Source organism: Prionailurus bengalensis, chromosome A3 (assembly GCF_016509475.1).
Source record: "Prionailurus bengalensis isolate Pbe53 chromosome A3, Fcat_Pben_1.1_paternal_pri, whole genome shotgun sequence".
In the NCBI taxonomy this organism is placed as follows: Eukaryota; Metazoa; Chordata; class Mammalia; order Carnivora; family Felidae; genus Prionailurus; species Prionailurus bengalensis.
The window spans coordinates 61122223-61133806 of NC_057354.1; the positions used below are offsets into that span (position 1 = coordinate 61122223).

The following is an 11584-nucleotide window of genomic DNA, read 5'->3' on the forward strand; positions in this document are numbered from 1 at the left end:
AGTTTTTGTGGGTTGTTTTTGTTTTTGTTTTTAATTTTTACTGAAGAGTGATACATATGCAGAGAAATACACAGATCATGTGTGTCTCAGTGAATTTTCACACACCAAACACACCAGACAAGAAACAGAATGAGACCAGTACCCCAGAGGCCCCTTGTGTTTCCTGCCAGCAGGCTCTGGAACTCATTCCCAGACTGTGGAATATGTGCTAGCTGTCGAAGGATCCCTCAATCTCTGATTGCCCTTGCAGGAGACCCGGTGTGCAGTGCACTGGAGAGATGTGTTAGATTAGAAACAGCCTTCCTGTCTGTAGACTCAGCACTTGCCAAAGGGCCTGGTGCCTCGTGGGCGCTCACCAGGTACAGTTGATTCTCATTATGTGTAGTAGTTATGCTCCATAAAGTTGCTGTGAACAGTGAATTAGTGAATACTGAACCATAGCTCCTAGAAGAAAGAGTAGAAATCAGAGCTAGTGGGCCTCTGATTACAACATTTTGTCAAATGATCAGCAATACCCTTGTTTTATTTGTGTTTGTGTTTAAGACACTGTATTGTATGTATTGTTGATTAATTATCATCCCACTCACAGCCAACAAAACTGAAACTCATGCCTGAATGAAATTCATTTGATACACGTATTTCCTCTGTGACACATCTAACAGCCTTTTTGTGGTCAGGAACATCAGACAGCACTTTAGCACTAGACGTGGGGGCTATTTTACAGTAAAATCACCCCCAAAACCCCATAAAAATGCAAAAAATGTGGCACCAAGTATACCTCAAAAAGGACATTGTTCGCAGTATGAGAGCAGAAACAGGAAAGAAACAGAGTCTCATCAGCTGGGACCGTGCTTGTCCAAAGACTCAAATTTTTCACTTCTCTGCACATGTCTGCAAATGACCATGAATGGTCATAAGAACTGGTGTGGGCGTTACAAATACATTATAGTGAGTAGGCAAATTCACAAATATGGAATCCGCAAACAGTGAGGACTGACTGTATTGGTTAAATGGGAAAGGTAGGAATGGCAATTAGTTCAATCTGGAGGTGGAAATAGAACACAGCCCATCACACATCATTCAGAATGGGAGCTTACTCTGTGAAAAGCCCTCACTCCCCAAACGCTCAGCACAGTTTTGAGACAAATGCTCACACAAGAATTAAAAGCCCAAGTTCCACTGTAAGATCACCCAGCCTGGCTCGTGGATAGAACTGGTGAAGAGCGACTGCAGACTTTGCAGGCATGTATTGATCAGGGGCTATCTGTGTAAGCTGAGATGGATAATCACTCAGTAAATGCTTAAAAAACCACCAAACCCTCAGCTTTCATATAGGAAGCCTGGCATATAGGAGCATGTGGGTGGCTCAGTCGGTTAAGCATCCTAATGTTGGTTTTGGCTCAGGTCATGTTCTCACAGTTCATGAGTTCAAGCCCCATATTGCACTCTGTGCTGACAGCGAGGAGCCTTCTTGGGATTCTGTCTCCCTCTGTGTCTCTGCCTCTCCCCTGCTCATTCTTGATCTCTCCTCTCAAAAAAAAAAAAAAATATATATATATATATATATATATACGTATATATAAATATGTGTGTGTGTATAAACATTAAAAAAAAAAAAAGGAAGCCTGATATAAACCCTTAACATAGGTGAGGTCCCATGTGTCCCCAGAGCCCAGGACCCCACCCCCACTCCAGCAATCCCCTTAGTGTGTGTTTACACACGTCATCACCTCCATGTAAACCAGGTCTGTGGCAGAGGACCTGAAGGGGAGGCAGAAACGGAGGATGTTTGCTGTTATTGAAACACCTAGGCACTGTTCTGGCTTCGGCTAATTGTGACAGATGTTAATGATACATGCACGTTAGATCAGAAATCTTAGAGCGTAAACTCAGGCCTCTCCTTCCACAAAGAATGTTTTGCAAAGCTGGGAATGAGTCATTGATACATATTTTTAAGATATTTAAAATGACAGCGTAACGGAAAAAGATTCCAAGAAGCGTGCCAAAGTGTTAGCACACTCTCCTGGGTTATTGATTTATGGGAAATTTCCTTCTCCTTTATACTTTCATCTGTTTTCTGGATTTGTACAATGTGCATGTGTACTTTTATAAACAAGGAAGACATTTTGCGAGAGGAAAAAGATTCATAAAAATTGTGGCTCCAAAAATTTTCAAGAGATGTAAGAATCCTGCTGTCCCACTGTGTGTTGGCTTAGGGTGTAGATTTGCTTTATTTTTCCCAGCCAAAGGGCAGGAAATCCTGGTAGTTTACATCGTACAGCTCATTGCCTCTCACCCAGAAGACAGTCTTCATGACAACTCCCACCTTCCAGACTCAGCTGTCCTGCATGTCATATGGGATGTAGACCACTGTTGGAGTCCCAGCCTCAATCCCTCAGCGGGTCCTTATAGAAGTCTTTCCAAATGAAAGAAACAGTACCTCAAGGCTGAATTGTAATAGGCACCAAAAAGGGGGGGAACCCATCACTGACTAGCAAGTCAAAATGAAGTAGTAAGAAGCATCTGCCTCCCAGAGGGCTGGTTGAATATATCTCTAGAAATGGTTTCACACTGAGGATCTTCTGAATGGTTAATTTTAAGTCTTCCTGTATACAAATAACTCGGTTAAAATGCCAAACATGTGTCCAGAAACTGTGTGGTTTTCTTCCCCATTGTATTTAGAGTTGTGTGTGATGGGGTATTTTCAGAGTGATATATATGGTAGGCTCCTGGGCAGATGGATGAAAATTGGGCTGCCATCTTGGGCAGTGTGTAGCTGCATCAGGGCCTGTCTGCTAGCCAGCTGTCCACAGGGCATAGTGTCTACAGGGAGGAACAGAGTGCTATTCTAGAGAGTGTGGCTTCAGTGGGCACTGGGTTACTTGGGCCAGGCTCATCCATGGCCTTGTTCAGACCTTGCTGGCCTTCCCACCCTCCCCAGCCCATGTGGGGCACAGCACATGCAGAGATGGCTAGAGGAGGCCCCTGCCCTGATGGTGTGGCTCATGAGGAGACCAGGACACGCAGAGCATCAAGAGTTAGTCTGCTTGGACTATCGCAGATCATGTCCTCAGGAACCAAGAGTCAGCCCGGCCACCTGGCCCAGTTAAAGGCTGGGAGACATCCCGGTGCTTGCTTCTGTTTTCTTATCATGGGAGAGGACATTGGTAAAGGGCTCATTGGTCTCCACCATGTCCTGGCTAGGATTTGCCCAAAGTCTGCATCTCTTCTCAAGTGGGACTAACAACAACAAAATAACACCAGCACCCTTTGTGAGGGCAGCTCACACTCTTTAGCTTACAAGATGCCAGGCACTGTGCTAAGTGCCTTCCGTGGCTTATATCTCATTACACCTTGACCATCACGAAGGAGGTGTAGACAGCGCATGATCTCTTTCGGTCTTCAGTCACATTAGAAGAGGTACACACTGCTCCTTTCCTCATTTGACACCGAAATTGAGTCACAGAAAGATTCTGGAATTTGCCCCAAAGCACCTTGCTAGCCCGAGGCCTTAATCTTAGACATGGAGGCCCCAGGGCCACATCAGTAGCTGCTCCGTTTCCTGGCCCCAAGGAGGAAGCAGTCCTCATTACCACAGCCTACTGAACCAACCACAACAACAAACTCTCTTGGAAATGAATGCTTGAACAATAAATATACTTTTTAAACCAAACCCTTGAAGAAGGAGAATGTGTTAAGAAGAAAGAAGGAATCTGGAGAAAATCTAATGTATAAACTTCTCATAGCCTCCCCCTTTGACAGAATTATATCCTCAAAATAACAGCAACAAAAATAATTTTCCTGATCAAAAGTTGCCCTCATGTGAAATTAAGTTATTTAGGGCAAGCGTTGTGGCTGTTACAGCTTCCTGCATCGAAAGTGTTGTGTCTTCCAGAAGTTTTACTCTATATATACTGTACAGCAGATCAAATTTGCTGTCTTCTTTTCCAGGGGAGACATTTTTGGGGGAGTCCATCTCTTTCAGACTCTCTGTAAAGGAGATCACACAGATACAGACATGAATCAGTGGTTTCCTGTGCGTGAGAAACTCTCCTGGGCTGTTGGTTGCAAACCCAGGCACACCCGACTGCTTAAAAACCTGTTGTCAAGTGGGGAGGAGAAATTGAGATGTCAGAGCCCTTTAGCCAAATCCCCAGAAAATTAAGGTTGTCTGTGTATTGAGGCAGAAAGGAGTAAACAAAGGAGTGTTTTCAGCTCCTTTTATTTAATCTGCTGCCACATCTATATTAGCCTGGGATTAATGACATTTTGAACGTGTTTAATCTCAGAAGCTTTTTTTATGGTTGAACCTTGACCCTGAATATTCATGTAGTAGAGCGGTCACACAGTAAGATACTTGGCACCTGCAACCTGCCTTATCCTGCACATTACCTGTGTCTTCATTCCTCTCCCCGGCCTCCCCTTGTGGAGTATAGCACACGCCCCACAGTCCTTGCCCCTGCTGTGGCACCATGTGCAGGGAATGGGAGTGCAGACCAGAGTGGCCAGCTGGGCAGCTGGGTCTTCTGCCACAGAGCAGAATAGCTCTTTACCCAGCCGCTCTGCCTGCGCTCACCTGGCACAGGCACTTCCATGTGGGCTCTGTGAGGCTCCAGGTGGAATCCCGGGCCTCTCTGAACCATGGTAGGAAGCTTCCTTCCCAGTGCCTGGAATTTCTCCCACCATTCCTGTGCCCTCCACCCATGAGGCTGGTCCTGAACTGTCCTGTGAAAGGGTCTGGAGGCCGTCAGGGTCCCTCTGGCCCACTCACATTCCTGACATGACAAGGAATGAAGGGGTGAGGAGAGAGCACCGAATACCGAATACAAGGAGAGGCCACCACTCAGGGAAAAGAAATAGGAACCAAAGAAGAAAAATGGTTGCTGGAAGATCTCGGCTGTGCGCCTGGCCCAGTGCTTGGTGGCACTGCCGTTGTAGGTTGTTTGATGTCACACTGGCACAGCAGGGCGTGGGTGCAGAGCTCACTCTGTCCCATGAGCCTGCCCATGAATGCCTGACACAGGTGTACACACTCACACACAAAGTACAGCTGCCCACTGACAGGCAAAGCCGAGGCCAGTGACCCTTCTTTGCTTGCAAAGAAATCTGCCAGCATGCTCTCCATGTAAGGAAAGAAAAGCCACCTCTTGCCAAGCCGAACCTAGCTGCATTGTTTACAAGACCGCAGTTCCTATGACCAAACTGGACAGAATAGGATTTGCCTCTGGTCCAGTGAGCTGTCAGCCTTGAGCCTGGTCTAGGAGGGCCCCCAACCTTGCTGTAGGCCTCCATTTTATTTTATTTTTTATTTTATGTTTGAGAGAGAGAGGATGCAAGGGAGTCGGAGACAGGAGGGGCAAGCAAGAGAGAGAGGGACAGAGAGAGAGAGAAGCAAGGCTCACCCAAAGCAAGACTCAAGCTCACCAATGTGGGGCTGGAACTCAGGAACTGTGAGATCATGACCTGAGCCCAAGTCCGATGCTTAACAACTAAGCCACCCAGGCGCCCTTGCTCTAGGCCCCTGATCTGCATGGTCCCCAGGAATGCTACATAGCCCCTGTATAACCTTTTCCAGTGAGTTTTTAAATACTTTTTTTTGGCCCAAATAGGGTATAGAAATTCCTCAGAGCTGTCTTGTACCCTCGTGGTGAGAATGACACATGTGTCACTTGCCCTACACAGACCTGAGGGGCTGGAGAGCCACCCAGAGCACTGGGAGGTGCGGGGCCACTGTGGCATTTCGTAGTTTCCATTCAGCCTCTAGGTTAAAACTTGGGATGGAAATTTTCTCTCTGTGTATCTGTAGTCTTGACAGAATTATTCAGAATATTCTGTTGACTGAGGTAATGAGTTTAAACCCGTAGTAAAATCCCTCTCTCCAGTCAGCCTGTGCTGTGGCAAAGGCTCCTGAGCAGCAAGCATGTGCAGGACAGAGCAGGGAGGACAGCACCACCACACATCTCATTCTGGCCAGGACCAAATGGAGGGTACGACTGTCATTGAGTGTGAGGAAAATATCAAAGGAGAAGTGGAAAGAAATCTTCTTTTAAAAACAGTTAAAAGCCCAGGGGCACCTGGGTAGCTCAGTCGGTTAAGCGTCTGACTCTTGGTTTTGGCTCAAGTCATGATCTCATGGTTCGTGAGTTCGAGCCCCCACATCAGGCTCTGTGCTGTTGGCATGGAGCCGGCTTCAGATCCTCTGTCTGTCCCTGCCCTTCTCCCTCCCTGCCCCCTGCTGCTCACTAGCACACTCTCTCTGTCTTTCTCTCTCTGTCTCTGAAAAATAAAAGAAAAAAGTTAAAAGTCTAGAAAGACCATGAGGTTTCCCTGGAATGAGAGGTTGAGATTAAGGTAAGAGAAATGCAGACTTTCTGTAAAACATGGAACCACCTTCTGTGTGCTAGGCAATCACTGGGTTCTTCAGATGAGATATAAAACGTAAAACAACATCATAAATGAGCTAATATTAGGACACTACATGGTGCATAGTCTGCAGAGTGTGTCTGTTAAATAAATAAGAAGTTCTAATGACTGAAAGCATATATCAGTGAGGCAGACAGTGAGCCAAGAAGTGGGGTAAATCTCTTAAGAGAGATTAGGAGAGGGAGAGCATATTCATTTAGGCTGACCAGATAGGCTGACCAGAGTAGGCTTCATGGAGAAGGCAGCATCTGGGCAGGCCCTTCATGGGCAAGTAGGGATGATTCTGGAACAGGGTGTCTAATCCCTGTTACCTCCTGGACTGTGGCCATAGCCTCCTTCCTCACCTCATAGCCTCCTATCCCTCTCCAGTCTGACTTCCTCTCCACACAGCCTTCAGAGTGTGCCCTTGGTTCAAACCCCAGGACTCCCCATTACAGACAGGAAAAAGGCCAAGAAGACCCTTCTCAGTCTGTCCCTTCATGATCCATCAGCCCCTCTCAGCCAGCCTGCCTACTGCTCTGCCTTCTGCCCCTTCCACCTAGGAGGCCTTATGGTGCCCCTCTGGAAGCCTGGAAGGTTCCTTCTCCAGGTCCCAACCCAGACAGCACCTCACCCACCACCTACCAGTGTTAGGCCCTTCATCCACCCAGCACTTGGTAAACTGTAGCATCTTCCAGTTTCCACTACAGTTGATTGTTTGTGTTTAGTTTCCCGCACTAGATTTTGAGATTTTGAAAGAACAGGACAGTTGGCTGCTTATTTTTCCACCTTAGCATTTAGCACAGTCCTTGCACATAGGAAATCCCAAAGGGAGGGAGGGAGGGAGGAAGGACAAAGGGAAGGAGAAGGAGGAGAGCAGAAATGTTGAGATCTGGCTAATAGAAATGATTGTACATTTAGAAGTAGTCTGAGCAAATCTGAGTTTTGAAGTCAAGCGTGGAACAGAGAGAACATTTTGAAGAAGGAGCGATGAAGGCTGAGGGTCAGGAGCTAGGAGGAATTCCCAGGTTTGGGAGCAAGAGTCCGACAAGGACCCGGGGCAGGAGGGAGACACCCAAGGAGGACAAGCCTCCCAGGCAAGGTTAACGCAGTTCCATCAGTACGAGGGGTAGAGCAGGTAGAGAACATGGAGACCTCAGGATTTACAGTTCAGTGGTTGGGTGGATGGAGAGAGCAGCGCTCATGTTGTAGCTGGGTCAGGCATTAGCTGAAGAGACACAGGCAGAGGCCATTGGAGGTGGAGGGTGGAGGAGAACAGAGGACTCGGGCTTCAAGGGGATGATGAGGCTCAGTGGAGACAGTTCTTTTCAAGCTGTGGGAGACCCAAGAACTTTGCAAAGCAGCAGAGAAGAGGTCAGCTGCCAGGGAGAGCCTGAAGAAGCAAGAAGGGGCAAGGGATGAATGAAAGAGATAGAGCAGGGCTCCCTGGGGACCAGCAGCGTGGAGGCTTCAGGGAGCAGCCAGGAGAAGAGTGGGAGCCATTCCCGGCTGTCCAGTCCAGGAAGAGGTCAGCATGTGAAGCCAGAGGCCCTTCTCAACTCTGACTAGAGACCGAAGCTTGCAGGGCAGGGGCTCCTGTCCCCTGCCCCTCTTTGGTGACCAGGGAGCTGAGAGAAAGACTGCAGGTTAAACCGGAGACAGAAACAAGAACAAATAGAGTAATATCCTATCACGTCAGAGCCAGGGGTGGTATATGTCAAGCCACCAAGAACGAGAGGTCATCACAGATATCTGCACGCATTGCTGCAACATGGGCCCTGCCTTCACCTTGCTGACCAAGGTGCACTGTGTAGAAGGGAAAGCGGTCAGGGGCCAGGCATCTGGGGATACACTTCTGTCTTTGTTTTCTGAGGTAGCAGGCAAACATTCAGAAAGGCGGGCTTGTGGGGAACCTTTGGATTCGGTGTACTTTTTTTTTTTTAATGTTTATTTTTGAGAGAGAGGGAACATGAGTGGGGGAGGGTTCGAGAGGGAAGGAGACAGTGGATCCAAAGCAGCCTCTGTGCTAATAGCAGAGAGCTTGATGAAGGACTTGAACTCACAAACTGTGAGATCATGACCTGAGCCAATGCTGCTTAACCAGCTGAGCCACCCAGACACCCTGGATTCGGTGTACTTTTGATATGCCTGTGAGAAGCACTATTTAAGTCATAGATTTCCTTGAAGAGTGTAAGCTTGCTTCTTTTTTCTGTGGATAAAGGTAATAAATTTTCATCAAAGAAAATATGCAAATACAGAGATAAAAAGAGGAACTCATAGAGGCTCTTAGGTGGCTCAGTCAGTTAAGCATCCAACTTTGGTTCAGATCATGATCTCACAGTTTGTGAGTTCAAGCCTTGCATCATGCTCTGTGCTGGCAGCTCAGAGTCTGGAGCCTGCTTCAGATTTTGTGTCTCCCTCTCTCTGCACCCTCCCATACTCACACACTGTCTTTCTCTCTCTAAAAAATAAATAAACATTAAAAAAATTTTTTTTAGGGGCACCTGGGTGGCTGTCAGTTAAGCATCTGACTCTTGATCTCGGCTCAGGTCATGCTCTTACATTTGTGGGTTCAAGCCCTGCTTTGGGCTCTGTGCTGACAGTATAGAGCCTGCTTGGATTCTCTCTCCCTCCCTCTCTGCTCCTACCCTGCTCACACTCTATCTTTCTCTCTCAAAAATAAAAAAAATAAAGAAACATTAAAAAAATTAATAAACAAAGTCACTATTTCTGTTCTCTCTAGAACATTAAGGAAACCAACTGTGGCTAGTTTTGGTGTCATTCTCCACAAAAGGAAGGTTATTCTTACAATTAAAAAAATAATAATAGTGTGTCTACAAAACTTCCAAGAAAATCAGGAATCACATAGTATGTACTAGCCCAAAATGTCAGGCTTATATTAAAGAAATCTCATTTATATACTGATTTTTATCTCATTCCAGAAAGTATCCTGTGGGAGGAATGTGGCTTTTAAATGTGCATATAGGAGCAGTTGCATTTAATTTTTTGTGGCTCAGACTAGAGGAGCATCATCTCTTTGATGCATCTTTAAGTGAGAAAACCAAGTCCCCTGAAGAAAAGCAATGGTCTCACCAGAGAAGCTTCCCAGACCCTCTCTCCTCCTCCCTCATACACCCTGGCCTCCAGCTCCTCTGTGCAGTGTTCTCTGTGTGGGAGAAGCCAAAGGTGAGACTGGACAAGGGCTGGGCTGTTTTGCATAATCTTGTGTCTTTACCCACAGAGAAGGGTCCACCTCCTGCAGCCGAGGGCCAGCCTGCACCACCCTGGATCACCATTGCTCGGCAGAAACGGCGAGGGACCCCCAACCAGCCCCCTAACCAGGAAGACAAGCCTGGGGTCCGTACCCTGAAGTCAGAAATAGGAAAGCAAGCCAAGGCACCCGAGAGAGCCCAGGTGCTTAGAGCAAATGCTTTCTGTCTCTATAGATAGAGGGTGGGACCAGCCAGCTAGAGCTGAGGCCCAGCACCCCACACATTCTGCATGTTCATTATAGAGACCCTTGCCTCTGATGATTGCTAATGGGTGCCCTCGGTATGAGCTGGACTGTTAGAAGTGGGTGGATCGCTTAGGCAGCTTGCTGCGCCCTGCCCCCTGGGCAACACAGCTCAGCATCTGGAGAGATGGAATGGGGTTAAAATAACTTCTCAGATGTGTGGTGACCATGTCAGCAGCTCCATCTCGGCTCGTTGCACGGTAATGGACAAGCCCTGCTTTTGCTGCTATGCTGGCCACCTGCTGGGGCTTCTTGTTCCTCACCTCCGCTGCAGGGCTGGAACCTGGGTTTCCACTTCACACTCTGCACTGAAACAGCTTTCTCAACCCCAGGCATCTATGCTCAGAAGCAGGACGAGACCCTCAGCTTCTGTATTCCCCCTAATAGCCACCATGATAAACCCATAAGCGCGTTTCAGCCATGTGAGGAAATGAGCCCCAGCCTCCAACAGCATCTGTTTTCCTTTGTTTGAACCCAAACCTCCATCGTACCCAGCCCTGAAACCCTGCATGCAGACTAAGGGAATTTCTAAAGTGAATACTAACCAATGATGTTGGTTTGGGGCATCCATGTTCATACCAGGTGTCATAAAAATTTCAAAACTATTTCCAAACAATTCATTATGACTTTTAAATGGAATCCCTGCCATCCGACAGGTGTCATAAAAATTTCAAAACTATTTCCAAACAATTCATTATGACTTTTAAATGGAATCCCTGCCATCCGACACGCAGGGCTGAGGCCAGGTGTGGGGACAGGGCAGAAGCCACGACATCTGTGTGGGCGTAGCAGAAGGCCCCACACTCGCCTGAGTCTGACATTCTAAAGGCTCCTCTCAGCAAGGGCACAAATTAGAGCTCTGCCAAGAAAGTACCAGTGGCATGACTCAGCTCAGCAGAGAAGTTCTGTGGCCCCGCTGCTGTTGGTTATGTTTGCCCCCTCTCAGAGTGTCGGTGACCAGACAGAGGGTGTCTCTCTTGTGTCCTAATAGGAGCCCATGAAGCAAGCTGACTTTGTCCGCAGCAAGTCTTTCCTGATTGCTCCTGCCAAACCCACTGTGGACCGGAGGCAGGGGACAAAGCTTCGCCTCCAGGAGGGGCTGCAAAGAGGAATCTCCTTGTCCCATCAGAACTTGGGTATGAAACCTGCAAGCAGTACCAAATACAGTAAAACCTTGTTTTGCGAGCACAGTTTGTTCTGGGAACCTGTTTGTAATCCAAAGCACTCATATACCAAAGCAAATTTCAAGAACCATTGGCTCAGTTGTGACTATGTGATGTTCGGCATCACGAACTACCCATATTGCAAGACATCGCTCGTTTATCAAGTTAAAATTTATCAGAAATGTTTATTCATCTTGTGGAACACTTGGGACACTTGCAGAACAAGTTACTTACAATCCAAGGTTTTACTTTGAAATATGTTTCCAGAACTGGTCCTGCTTTTCTTGTTTTCTTTTCTGAATTACTTTGCCACATTGATTTTTTAAATGGCTTTTGCTGAGATGTCACTTCCATGTCATAACACTCACCCATTTCCAGTGTACAATTCAGCAAGTGTATATTGACAATAAGTGTATATTTACTGACTTGTACAACCATCACAATCCAATTTTAGAACACTTCCCTGACCCTAAAAAGAAACTCATGCCCATTTACAGTCATTCAC

General features: G+C 47.0%; 1 protein-coding gene across 3 annotated transcripts in view; it reads left to right on the forward strand.

Moving 5' to 3' along the window:
- The window catches only part of CRACDL (CRACD like), a 139573-nt gene that overhangs the window by 126608 nt on the left and 1381 nt on the right, over positions 1-11584 (forward strand). For all 3 annotated transcript variants that reach the window (XM_043603193.1, XM_043603192.1, XM_043603194.1), the window contains exons 8-9: positions 9644-9816; positions 10908-11052. In XM_043603193.1, the coding sequence (XP_043459128.1) occupies positions 9644-9816; positions 10908-11052 (318 nt within the window). The remainder of the gene's footprint in view (positions 1-9643; positions 9817-10907; positions 11053-11584) is intronic.